The sequence below is a fragment of the Acomys russatus genome, chromosome 23 (assembly GCF_903995435.1).
Source record: "Acomys russatus chromosome 23, mAcoRus1.1, whole genome shotgun sequence".
Taxonomy (NCBI): Eukaryota; Metazoa; Chordata; class Mammalia; order Rodentia; family Muridae; genus Acomys; species Acomys russatus.
Genome location: NC_067159.1, coordinates 9,083,139 through 9,096,626, shown reverse-complemented (window position 1 = coordinate 9,096,626; position 13,488 = coordinate 9,083,139). Strand labels below are relative to the sequence as shown.

Genomic DNA, 13,488 nt, shown 5'->3' with positions numbered 1-13,488 from the left:
GAAGCCACTCAGAAGTAAAAAGTACGCGCTGCTCTTGTAGAGCCCCAGAGTTAGGTTTGCAGCACCCATGTCGGGCAGCTCACAACCACCTGTAACTCCAGCTCCAACGAAGCCAGTGCCCTTTTTCTGTCCCCCAAAGGCACCTGTCTGTGTGAGCATTCCCTCAAACAGGCACTCACACATATACATAAATAAAAATAGAAAAGAATTGCAGAGGCAACAGAAAGGTTTGCATGCTTCCAGTTTATTCAGCAGAAAGGAGATTGCCCCATGGTGGCCTCGGTGACAGCTTTGCCCCACGAGTGGCTTGTGGGTGGCAGCAGGAGCTGGCTTCTGTCACACCACTGTGTTTTCCCTAACATTTGCCACCAATGGAGCCCGTGATCTTTGATCCAGAGTTTCTTGGATCTTATTTCTTTCTTCTTTAAGAGAAAGGAGATTTGTTAGAAATGTTTTTGAGTTGACAAAGGAATGCTTCCACTCAGCAAGAGTGAAGCCATGTTTAAAGGTGAAAGGAGTGTATCCTGGGGACAGGACAACAGAGCTGAAGGACAGCATTCTGTTCTCAACTTCTATGGAAGGATCAATTTCACCCATCCGGGGAGTAGGTTGCTACCTCAGTAGTCAAACTCTCCCATGTTAGACTTGTTCTCTGCCCACTAGGGGTAACTGACATCTCTTTAGGGGGAACAGTGACCTTTTGAAGGACCACAGCCTTCTTTCTGGAAGTTGCCTTCTCACTTGGAGTCATAGTCGGAAGATAGACAAGAGTCGTATCCATCCCTGCAGGGGTCACAGACTGATGACCCACTGTGGCCATGGTCTCTCCCCCATTTGTCTGTGTCTGGACTGTTCCTGTCATCCCAGTGGTGATGGTCTCAGAAAGAAGATCCAGTGAGGTAATAGTTTTTGCCCCAGGAGCCATAGTGATACTTTCTAGAGCTGCAGTATGTGTTGCAGAAGATGCTGTTTCCCCAGGGGTCAAAAGTCCACCATTGGGGATTACTGTCACATTTTCGTGCTTCCTGTGAACCTCAGTGACCACAGCCTCTCCTCCTGGGGACAAAACCTTTATAGTATCAGTGGTCAATGCTTCTGTCACAGCCAGCTTCTCAGAACCAGGGCCTGAGGAATTCACAGACGACGTAAACCAAAATTGTGGCAAGGGGGTTGAGTTGAATTCTGGAGAAAAATTAGCCAATAAATAAATAAATAAATAAGATTTCTACCTCTTCTTTCCTTTCTTATTAATTCCCAACAACTCTAAATCCACTCTAAAGCTGAGGGACCTGATCCAAAAATCCATCATTGAAGGATTTCATAATTTACTTCCCAGAGGGAGAAGATTAAAAAAAAAAAAAATCCTACCACACAGATGCTCTGTGCCCCTTCCCTAAAGAGTTAACACAGGCCCAAACTGTAGGCTGTCTGTGGAGTTGCTGCCTTTCTGGTGCCAAATTCAAGGAAGGCTCTTTGTTCCTTCCCTATGTTTGAACCCTCATCTAACCTCCCTCGGTACCTCTACCCAGACCTGTTATTCAAAGCCTAATTTGTTGTTGACACCTCAAAGGGAAGCTGTCAGTACACCACAAAGCTGAGGTCAGGAGACTTGTATAGACAGCCAGTTGTAAACAATTAGATTAGAATAAGTATAAAGGAGATAAAAAGAACAGATAGATAGATGATAGATAGATGATAGATGATAGATAGATAGATGATAGATAGACAGATAGATGATAGATAGTAGATAGATAGAGATAGATGATAGATAGATGAGGATAGCTAGATAGATAGATGATAGATAGATAGATGTAGATAGATGTATGATGATAGATAGATAGATGATAGATAGATAGATGATAGATAGATAGATAGATAGATGATGATAGATGAAGATAGATGAGATAGATAGCTGATAGATGATAGATAGATGATAGATAGATAGATAGATAGATGATAGATAGATAGATAGATGATAGATAGATAGATAGATGATAGATAGATGATAGATAGATGATAGATAGATAGGTAGATGATAGATAGATAGATGATAGATAGATAGATGATAGATAGATGATAGATGGGTAGATATATATCCCTTTTCTAGTCCCTTGCCCATTAAATAAGAAGGAAAAATAGCAATGAATGTTAGCTATGAAATGGTATGCTGTTCATCCAGTATCTCATTTAATTCTTATAATAATGTCCTGAGTCTGAGACTATTTCATTTTCAGATGAGGCAAAGAAGCTCAAAGACGTCAAAGTTGGTTGCTCTCTTTCCTCAATGTCAAGTCAAAGAAGTTAGACCTGACAGAATGGACCCCCCAGTGTCTGGTTCTCCAAGTTGCACATGCCAGTAACTTACCTGCCTTCACCAACAGTTCATTCAATATATGGACAAGGGGGAAAGGGCCGTTGCCACAGAAAGTGCCTCGGACATCGTCTGTATCCAGTGTCCATACCATGGCTCCCCCAAAACTCTCCTTCTTCACGAACATTGCCTGTAAAAGTAACAGTCAGCTACTAACCACCCTGCAGAAGGCTATGAAGGATGGCAGATATGATTATACTCTGCACGGGGCTCTAACCCTCTACTTCTCATTAGCTATGGAATCTTAGAAATTGTGTGACTTTTCTCTTATTTGGTCACCTCATTTAAGAAAATGTAAGTATTTTCTTACTTAAGAAAAGTAAGAAAAGTAAATATTTTCAGTATTTAGGGGGCCAAAAGAATGCCTATACTCTACAATGGGAATAAGGGATTTTGTTTGTTTGTTTCATTTGAAACGTGGAGCTCAGACAGGATGGCTGAACTATCTGCCTTCCCCCTCCACAAAGAGACAGCTCTCCGCTGAAATGAACCATCCATTCTGCTTATTTTTAAACACTGAGAGTGTTGATGATGGGAGGGCAAGTGTGGTCCCTAGAAAATGGAAAGGCAGTTTCTGTCTTAGCATACATAATTCCTCTACTTCCTTGCTAACTGACCTGCCCCATGCAAGAGCACTGGAACATTTAAAGTAGTTATGTTCCAATAATGACCTCCAAGGTTTCTTTCTGCTCCGATATTCTCTGACCAAAATGCTTTAATCATCCCCTCACCAGGCTCATGTCCTCTCTCTAGCCCTAGCTCAGCAAGGTACAGTAATCCCTATAATTCCAGTCCACTCTCTCCTACCCATCCCAGGGCTTCCCCACAATACATGATAGGAGCAAGTGAGATCTTCTATCTGATGTTCTGAGGATCGCATATTTAAGTCCATCTGATTTGCTGTTTCTACTAAGTCATCTTGTCTGTGTCCTAGAAGCCTTCCTTTATACCTGAGTTATGCCTAGAAGTACATAGTAAAACATCATCAGTGTCCCACTATCTCTAGTGGTTTTTTTTTTTACCTCAAACTGTCCCCACAAAGAACAGCCAACACCTGCCATTTCTACTACCTACAACAGAACAGTGAATTCTCTCTACTCCTAAGCCCAATATGCAGCAGTCATTTATACTCGCAATCCACTCCTACTCCAAAACACCTGGTCCACACCCTCATTATCTTGTGCTTGTATCCTTCCTTGTCCCTCAGAGTTTTCAAAATCGCAAATGTTTGTAGCAAGGTCACATGTGAAGCTCCCCTCTCTCTCTCTCTCTCTCTCTCTCTCTCTCTCTCTCTCTCTCTCTCTCTCTCTTACACACACACACACACACACACACACACACACACACACACACACCTGTCAGTCTCTACTTTATTTATGCCACTTACACAAGAGTCTATATATCCCAATGAGCCTCTCTCAAAAATCACTTCCTCCTCCCTCCTCCTCCTCCTCTCACTGCCACCCTCAGGAAACTTTATTGAACTTTTCTCAGTCCATCTACCTATCCATAATTTTTATGGGGGCTTGGTGAAATATACACATGTGTGCATGAGTATGGGCACAGAGAGAGAGAGAGAGAGAAGGAAAGAAGGAAGGAAGGAAGGAAGGAAGGAAGGAAGGAAGGAAGGAAGGAAGGAAGAATCCCATCAAAGCTAATGAGAATCTGAATACTGGACCAGGAAAGAGCACGTGTCTCACCTTGTAACTGAAGCTGATGGTGTCATCGTAGCCAAGCCACTCATTCCCCTTGTAGGCATATGGAACATATTGATAGTCAATCCAGTGCCTTTTTGCTCTCTGGACAAAGGAACAGACCTGCCAAGAGGACACATGTGAGTGCCATAAAATGCCCTGAAGAGAAGCACCAGGAGATACAGTTGCTTCTTGTCTCTGGAGAAAGAATTCAGGAAAAATTCTCAGCAGGACCTGAGATGGGAACCAAACAGGGAGCAAGGAAAGTGTCCATAAAGGACTTCCTCTACGTACTAACTTTGTCCCTTCTGTTACATGGTCCTTCCTCTAGTGTCTATGGCTAAGAGAGATAGATAGGTAGATGATTGATAATTACATAGATGATAGATAGATAGATAGATAGATAGATAGATAGATAATTAGATAGATGATAGATAAATAAATAATTAGATGACAGATAGAAAGATGATAGATAAATAGATAATTAGGTAAATGATAGATAAATAGATAATAGATAGATAGATGATAGATAGATGATAGATAGATAGATGGATAGATAGATAGATAGATGATAGATATATAGATGATAGATAGATAGATAGATAGATGATAGATAGATGATAGATAGATGATAGATAGATAGATAGATAGATAGATAGATGATAGATAGATAGATGATAGATAGATAGATAGATAGATAGATAGATGGATAGATAGATGATAGATAGATGAGAGATAGATGATAATTAGGTAGATGATGATGATGACGTTATTGTGGGTCTATTGGTTGAATGGTGAGTTGGTTGTACCTTAAAGGTTTTGTGTGTTGATGTTTTCTTAACATATCATGCCCTTAAAAACATTCTTTCAACTATAACACAACACACAACCATGCTCCATAAGATTAGCAGAAAAATGTCTCCAATGATCCAACACAGAGCAGAGGTTGGCAGCACACAAAGCATGTCCACTCCTAAGGGAGGATTACAACTCTCCATCTGGCACCCTGCTGTCCTCGATTACCCACAAAGATTCTCTGTGCTTTGAAGTCTACTTAGACTTTACTTGCTCCATAAGGCTTTTCCAGATCCCACAGCCCGACACTCTTGCTGTCCTCTCCCACCATTCATTCCCTTGGGGACCTGTCCATTTCCTCTATGCTATTCCAATGCAAGTTTTGTTAAAATAGGAAGAACTGGGGTAGAGAAGAAAGAGCGTACAGTAGAGCGTACAGTAGAGGAAATCTTAGACTTGCTAATAAAGAGGCAAGGAGTCGGGGTGCAGAGATGAAAAAGGACTGAGTGTGGACGAGTGATGAAACTGAGTGTATGGTGGTCCTCTGTTATGATGGTTTTTCTTTTAAGTGATATAAAAAACTAAAAATGTTTTTATTTCTAAAGCAAATATTTTAGTCAAAGATGCATTAGAAATCAAATATTTCTTTGACATTTTCCAAGAAATTTTAGTTATTAACTACAATTATAGTTATTATTATATAGTAATACAGTGTTTAAAATACAACATAGGCCTTTTATAGTCCTCTCTAAATATAAAATTTAGAATTTTGAAACACAATTCATTTTGGAAAACATTTAAAAGGGTATGAGCCACTCTCATATAGAAACTGCCGCTGGAATCATACAACATGGCTCTAAGGCTTGAGAGGTGCCAGGCCCAGCACTTGGCACATACACAATGCTCCATAGCTGTTCACTCACTCTCTCGCGCATGAACTCAATCAGAGAAATCTGGCTGCAGGGGAGACTGCACCATAAGGAGGGTGGCAAACGCAATCTTTCATCCACAAATTCCAAGCTTTGGCCAAGACTTTGGCGTTGAAAGATGGAAAAGATGACAAGCTGAACCATATGCCATCCACTAGCGGACAGGAGGAATGTATATTTATCTGCTATCTCTCACTCCTACATATTACTTGTGATATTTTTCTTTTTATTTCTAATTTGAACTTTAGAAATGCAAATCACACATGTAAACCTCTGTGTGTTAAACTGTTCATATTATTGTTGTTGTTGTTGTTGTTGTTGCTGCTGTTATTGATGTTTTTATTATTTCACTTTACCTCCTGATTGCAGCTCCCTTCCTCCTCTCCTCCCTGTCCCACCCTTAAATGTTCACTTTAAGCTACGTCAAACTATAAAAGTCAGAACACTCATATACCTATTTTCTCCACTATTCTTTCTCCCTTCCGCTAGACTGTCTCATTGATTTTACAGAAGCGGTGTGTTTATGTAAAAGTGTGTGCATATGTGTTTGTCTATGTGCATCATGCATGTCATATACTTATTTTCTTTGTTATATTGCTATCGATGTATATCCACACACCTATTTATGAGAGCTTGCCATTATTCTTGACTGTTAACGATCTTACCATAGGTTGACTATAAAAACTAAAATAATTAAAAGCACACTATATATATATATATATATATATATATATATATATATATTTTTTTTTTTTTTTTTTTTTTTTTTTTTTTTTTTTTGGTTTTTCGAGACAGGGTTTCTCTATTGTAGCCTTGGCCATCCTGAACTCACTTTGTAGACCAGGCTGGTCTCGAACTCACAGTGGTCTGCCTGCCTCTGCCTCCCGAGTGCTGGGATTAAAGGTGTGCGCCACCACACCTGGCTCACACAATATATATTTTTTTTAAAAGATGACAAGCTGAGAACCAAGATTTCAGACAGTTTGTTTAAACCTTGCCAAGGGAAACCTTGGTGCCCTAGATGCCATCAGAGGAAATCAGGGTCAATAGTCTGCCAAAGTAATGCATTTCATCAATACTTAGGTCTTCTTTTACACAGAATTTTGCAAGAGCATGTGTGCGCGTGCGTGCGTGCGTGCAGGCATGCGTGCGTGTGTAAAAGGCTTGTTTTTATACAGGCCATAGGCCAAGTCTGGATTTAGCAATGTCACAGTTAAAATCCTTTGTTTCCTTTCCCTTCACATTCTCCCCCGCTTCACAACTCTTACAGAAGACTCTAATCCTTCCCAAAGGAAAAGCAGTTTTCGGTGAATTCCCCTTGTCTGGGAGAGTGGGGGATGGGGGTCTCTTATCCACCATTGCTCTTGCCTTAGTGTTTATTCCAGACTGAGGAAGGAACCCCAACATCGAGACAGAGCTCTCTAATCCCATCACCTCATAGTAAGCCAAGAAGCCAGCCTGCTTGGTGTAGTTTCCCGGAGATGCTGGTCCCACTGAGGCAGCCTGCAATCCATTCTTAGATGCTTTGAGGAGGTGGAAGGTACGCCCATAGGTGGGGAAGCCCATGATGAGCTTATCCGTGGGTGCCCCAAGCTTTCTCCAGTAATTCATAGCATATGCCTGTGGGTGGAAAGAAGACAGCCTCACCAATGGCCTGGCCTCAAGGATGGAAATGTGGGTGACCTGAGACCTTTCTTTTTCTTACCGAAGATTTGGAGTCTTCAGGAATGGAGAACAGAGGACTGTTGTGTCCTGTAAGCTTTTCCCAACTTCCATGTAAGTCATAAGACAAGACGTTAATGAAATCCAGTCGTCTGTACGGAACAAAGGAGACATGACTGTCAGGCTGACTAAATTACTCAACTCAGATCATCACAGTACTCTTCAGCTAAGTAGCTGGTCATCAAGATTTCTTGCTCTTGTGAGCCTGCGCAGGATATGCCAGCCACTTTGAGATGCAATGAACTGCTGGCTAGAAATAGCTGTGCATCAAGCTCCGTGCATCCTGAGACTATAAGTGGAGATAGAAGGAGCTCGGACAAGAACATGATTGCATGCGGGACCTGACACAGTGCTGGCAGAGGTCTTCATTAACTATCATGAAATCCAATCACAGCACCGGCCCATGAGAGTAAAAGAAATGTGTATCAAGGAAACACTGACTCTCACTCTTCCAGAACACTTTCATGGTCATAATGACCATGTGCTAACTGAGCATGTGTCATGGCAGAATGTAAAGGCTTACACTGGTCATCTACTTTAATCTGGTCAATTCCATAAATAGTCTGCATCTCTCCCTCTCTCTCTCTCTCTCTCTCTCTCTCTCTCTCTCTCTCTCTCTCTCTCTTTCCCTCTCTCTCTCTCCTCTCTGTATTTCATGGCAGTCTCGAAAATTTTAAAGTTAAATAATTAGAAACTCAGATTAACAAATTTGCTAAAAGTCCCAGTTAGGTAAAGGCTGTGCTCTCTCAATGTTTCCTGGCAACACAATTAACACGAATAAGCTCTCTTCCCTCTTAGGTCTCTCTTTTCCTCCCACATTAAAACACCTCTCCTGAGCCGGGCGTGGTGGCGCATGCCTTTAATCCCAGCACTCGGGAGGCAGAAGCAGGCGGATCGCTGTGAGTTCGAGGCCAGCCTGGTCTACAAAGTGAGTCCAGGATGGCCAAGGCTACACAGAGAAACCCTGTCTCGAAAAACCAAAAAAAAAAAAAAAAAAAACACCTCTCCCTCATGCAATTGCACAGGAATATTGTGTCCTTTCCTTCTCTTCTTGGTTTCTTCATCTTTAAACACTTGATTGTGATGTAAGAAAATTAGTCTGGAGCCAGCATATCTAGAACAATCTATGGCCTACCCATTTTTGTCTGCTTTTTTAACATTTGAAAAAAATCTGTTCTGTAGTGTGAGTGTGACTGCACACTCCTGTGTTGCTTTCCTTGGCATTGCTTGTCACTCACCTGTCCTGTGACACTATCATCTATTTGCATATAATGTGTTCACTCCCGTGCTTAGAGGAGGAAGAGGCCAGGCCCATGGAGTTCTCTACCTGTGAGTTCCAGCAATGGGCCTCAAGAAGATTCTACCTGTAACAGTGGTGTTATAAGCCAGAAATATAACACCAAGTTCTGATTTTTCAAAGAAAACCCCAGGGATGGGTAAAATGCCCATTCCTATCCACACATCACTAGCTCCTCACCCAACTCTTCAACTCACCCCAGGACCTCACGAACGCGGGGACAAGCAAACGGGGGCTCAGACCGTGTTTGAGCCACTCTGGAACAACATCCACTCACCTTCCTAAAAGATGCACATCATAAGATGTTTGGATGATGGATGGGATCCCAGAGACAGCAGCTGACAGCAGCAGCCGAGGTTGCTGGGTAAGCAGGGCCTCCTTCTCGAAGGCAAACTGGAGCTCCTAGGAAGAAAGGCACAAAAAGACAAAAAAACAAAAACAAAACAAACAAACAAAGCAGTCAGAGGGGGAAGCCTCATCCAGAATTGTTTAATCTCTTTAAGCCAGGTCTGGGACAGAAAGAAAACACAGGTTCTGTACAAGGCTATGAGAAAGACAGCTGCATGCCAACATGGTTACCTAAGCTAACAGAGGGAAGGAAAACAGACTGGGAACATGGAATGCAAACTGGGCCAGAAAGCTTCAGTGAGAAAGTGTTCCTTAGGCTACAGAGCTGAGGTAAGATCCAGGTGGAGACAAAGACAGCCACAGGGCAACCACTCCACAGCAAAGTGGCCCAGCACCTCCAGGGAATGTCAGGAAATGATTGTGCTGTCCCTTTCTCCTGCCCTAACCTTGTGTTACCTCTCTGCCGTTCACCCCCACCCCACCCACAAATGGGAAGTAGAAGCGTTTGCTTAGTGACCTTACTTCAATTAGGAAGAGAAAATTCCAGCGGTCCTGTGTGGGGCTGCCTCGTAGTCCAGGGTACAAGAAGAAAAGGTCGAGACCATCAAAGCCATGTGTTCTCAGGAAGAATGTAACAGAATCAATAAACTTTTCCCGGTTGGCAAATGTGGACAGCATAGTGGTGAACCTGCAGGGACCAGGGTAAGGCAAAGAACAGTGTTGTCAAAATCACAGTGCTCTCTGAGGGCCTAGCAATGTGTCCCCTTTCAGGCAGCTTAAGCTGCCACAAAAGGCCATGTGCTCTCAAGAACGAGTCCCACCTGTGGCTCTTTTATTCATTGGCTTGTTTAATTTTCTGTTTGTTTGTCTGCTTGCTTGCTTTTCCATAGCAAAACACTTAAGAGTAATTCTTGCTTATTGAAGCTGAACTTTAAGCAGATCCAGATTAATCTTATACAAATGATTTTAAGATAACTAGACCTAGAGATAACAGACCTGGGTTCCCTTGTCTATTAGCCACCAATCCACTGGGCCCTCTTTAGGGGTAAGGACACTTCGAAGAAGCTTCAATGTGTGTGACTCTTGCTTTCTTTTCCCAATAATTTGAAATACAGCCAGGTCACAAGCAACCATTCATACATAGATACATACATACACGTGGCATCTCACTTGGCTTTAGGCTCACAGTAAGTCAGAGAAGCAGAGATGAGGCCTGGGGTTGGATAGAGCTAGTCACCAGTCACCTCACATTTGGATTCTTCCATCCCACCTGGGGGTCCCTTACAAGGAGCATCCTATCCTCACCAGACTATCAGATCTGACCTCCTTCCAAGGCTGGAAAGCAGGCTCCGTGCCAGATCTTAGCCAGGAGGCAGGGAAACTTTCCCTCTGAGAATAAGAAGGTGGTTTGTCATTTGCCTATGGTATCTCAGATGGGCGGCATGAGAGATGTACGCTGTGAGTCCCTGCAATACCACCAAAATATCATCTACTGCTTCTTTATCTCCAACACAAGCATCTCCACCTACAAAGTGGGGAAGTCCAGGACCTGTGAGGTTTGGGGGTTACTGTTCTTATTCGATATAAAACTCTTCTCTGCAGAGGCAAAACGCCTGCCTCCAACTAAAAGAGTTTGAGATTCATTTGTGAATGTCCCATTTTAGCTGCTACTCATGTGTTTTGTTTGGGTGTGCTTTCAGATGGTGCTAAGGGTCACACCCAGCGTCTTGGTTGTGTTCAGCAAGTGCACTGGCACTGAGCTACACTCTGAGCCCTGAATGAACCATATTCTCTCTCTCTCTCTCTCTCTCTCTCTCTCTCTCTCTCTCTCTCTCTCTCTCTCTCTCTCTCTCTCTCTCTCACACACACACACACACACACACACACACACACACACACACACACACACACACCACTGTTCTCACTTCCAGAGAGAAAGTACTCCACTCTACTGTACCTCCCAGAGAGAAAGCAAGGGCAGAACAACTCACCGTGATGTGCCGAAGTTCCACCCTCCAACGGACAACAGTGTCTTCAGCTCCGTGTTCCTGAAATGTGGGGAGAGACATAGGTAAGCAGATCCTTACTCAATGGATACCTTCAGTCGTGGCCTTTTTTTTCCTTTTTGCTTATTTGGCAAAACAACGGGGAATGACATGGCAGGTATATTTAAAAAAAAATGGGAGAAGGTATATGGAGATTCCCTCAAGCTCCTCTACTCCCTCATCATATTTCCAGAAAACTCTAGAATGTTTCTAGTCACCCGTTTTCTTACTCAACACATATTCACTGAGCAATGACTATGTGCCTTTGTCTGCTTGAAATACAGCAGGAAATACACAGACAAGCATCCCACTCAATGGAAGCTCGGCCTGCCCACTGCTCTATGGCCCTTGGGCAGAGAAGGAACCCACAGGTTTCTGACAGGAAACATCGGCAGGTCCTGTGCATCAACTGCTTTGTGTAGTCAAGGTCCTAACTGCCCAGTGTTCAGAGAGCTCCCCTTGAAAAGCCTGCAGCTTGGGAGTTCCAAGTGGCAAGAGATAACAAAAACATTAACATTGGTTGAGTATTTGTGATTTTCTAGACTCCTTTGAAGCATGTCAACAGCATCAATTCTTCACAACTAGGCTCAAAGGGTGAGCCGAAGTTTATCAGGAGAAAGGTGTGTGAAGGCATCCAAGAATAGGCACTATTAATTACCAATTTATCAAGGCAACAAGGGGCTGAAGAGGGCTGGCCAATAAAGAGCTCTTACATTGGAAATACTCAGCCCTTCATTTGAAAGACAATTAGAATTAGAAAAATCAGGACATTTTAAGAGTAATAAGAAAAATAGGCTTAATTTCCTTCTAGCTATAAGATCTGAGAACCCAACTGCACATCGAACATACCTCTCCTTGAGTTTGTTGAACTCTGGGTAGAGAATTTTCTCATCGTGAAGATTCTTGGCAACAATCTGATTGTTGCTTATCGAGGCAAAGGCGAATACTAGGTGTGTACAAAGAAAGGGGTCCAGGTCACGGGGCAAGACGGAGGCAGGGCCTGGCCGACTATGTGCCCAACTGGCAAAATAACACACCAGCTTGTAGGCAGTACCTGGCAAGGACAGCAAGTATTAGTCAGCAGGGAGCATGAGGTGAGAAGGGATCTAAGTGTCTAGAGAGTAGAGTGAGCCTAAGAGACCAAGCCACTGTAACAGCCTCCCGCAAACATACACCAGAGCCTCCCACGCATGCCCCAAACCTCTTGCCCTTACAGCTGAGGCCCCAGAGAAAAAAGAATGCTTTATGAGTCTAGATCCTGGCATACACTGAACCATACAAACAGCAAGTGGCAAGCGTCCTGTGCTGAAGTATACTGGCTCAATAACCTCTGAGCAAGGAGCCATGGCAGGGCTTCAGGAGACGCTGACTGGAGAATCTCCCTGCTTCTGAAGGGGAGAAGATGATTTCCTTACCATCACTGTGTTTCATCAGAAGAATCAGTCCTGCAGGAATATATATATATAGTGTGTGCATGCCCCCCCACAACCTCCAGTTAGCAAGTGCCCCCTCCAGCTCAGCACTGTATGCACATACAGATACACAAATGGGGACACATGTCAGTTACTGGTTTCCCAAGTTAACAGTGGAGCTAGCCTAAGCTCTTTTTCTAGTAAACAACACACACAACTGTACATGCTTTACCCAGGGACAATGTTAGAAGTCCAAGCTACAGCTCTCATCCCATGCTTCTCAATTCTGGCTACAAATTCAAAAGTGTTCCCATCACAGCCCTCTCCCCAAAAAAACCTGAATTAACTAGTCCAAGATGAAGGCCAGGCAGGAAGACAACCAGGTTGGAGAACTACTGCCTTGCCCCCTCCTCCCTGAGTGCCTTGGATTCTTTATTAAGTCTATCCTATATTCGCCTAATCTAGGCTCCTTAAGCCCCAGGCTTCTCTAGTGGGTACCAGAGAAAGGACAAACTGGTCTCTCCTGGACTGTGTGGCATTGCTAGGATCTGTCGCACTCACCAGCCAGCAGCATCAGCCTCCCCATCTCGGCTGTCTGGTAGCTACGGGGATTATGGGGATGGAGCTCAAGACCCTTTAATAAGAGCTGACCCGTATGCAGCAGGGGACAGCCCAGCTACGCATACGCACCACGCCAGAAACAATGATCCAAGAGTCACAATGACCCCAGAAAACTTGTACTCCCTCTCCAGACTCACTGTAGTTCTCAGAGCCAACAAAGCCAGGTCCCTGACCTGACACTAGGAGGGAGTCAGTATTCACTGCAGGCTGTAACAGAGTGCAGTGTTCCTGAGCCTTGGCTGCCAATTGGCCCC

General features: G+C 43.4%; 1 protein-coding gene across 1 annotated transcript; it reads right to left on the bottom strand.

The window, feature by feature from the left end:
• Positions 1 to 499: 499 nt before the first annotated feature.
• On the bottom strand, positions 500 to 13,317 carry Ovgp1 (oviductal glycoprotein 1). The gene is made up of 11 exons (XM_051165935.1): positions 13,175 to 13,317; positions 12,617 to 12,646; positions 12,051 to 12,255; positions 11,148 to 11,204; positions 9,679 to 9,844; positions 9,086 to 9,210; positions 7,495 to 7,603; positions 7,224 to 7,409; positions 4,072 to 4,188; positions 2,366 to 2,501; positions 500 to 1,182 (listed from the first exon to the last, which is right to left on the bottom strand). The coding sequence occupies exons 1-11, from the start codon at positions 13,197 to 13,199 to the stop codon at positions 590 to 592; spliced, it is 1,749 nt and encodes a 582-aa protein (XP_051021892.1). The 5' UTR covers positions 13,200 to 13,317; the 3' UTR covers positions 500 to 589.
• Positions 13,318 to 13,488: the final 171 nt, after the last annotated feature.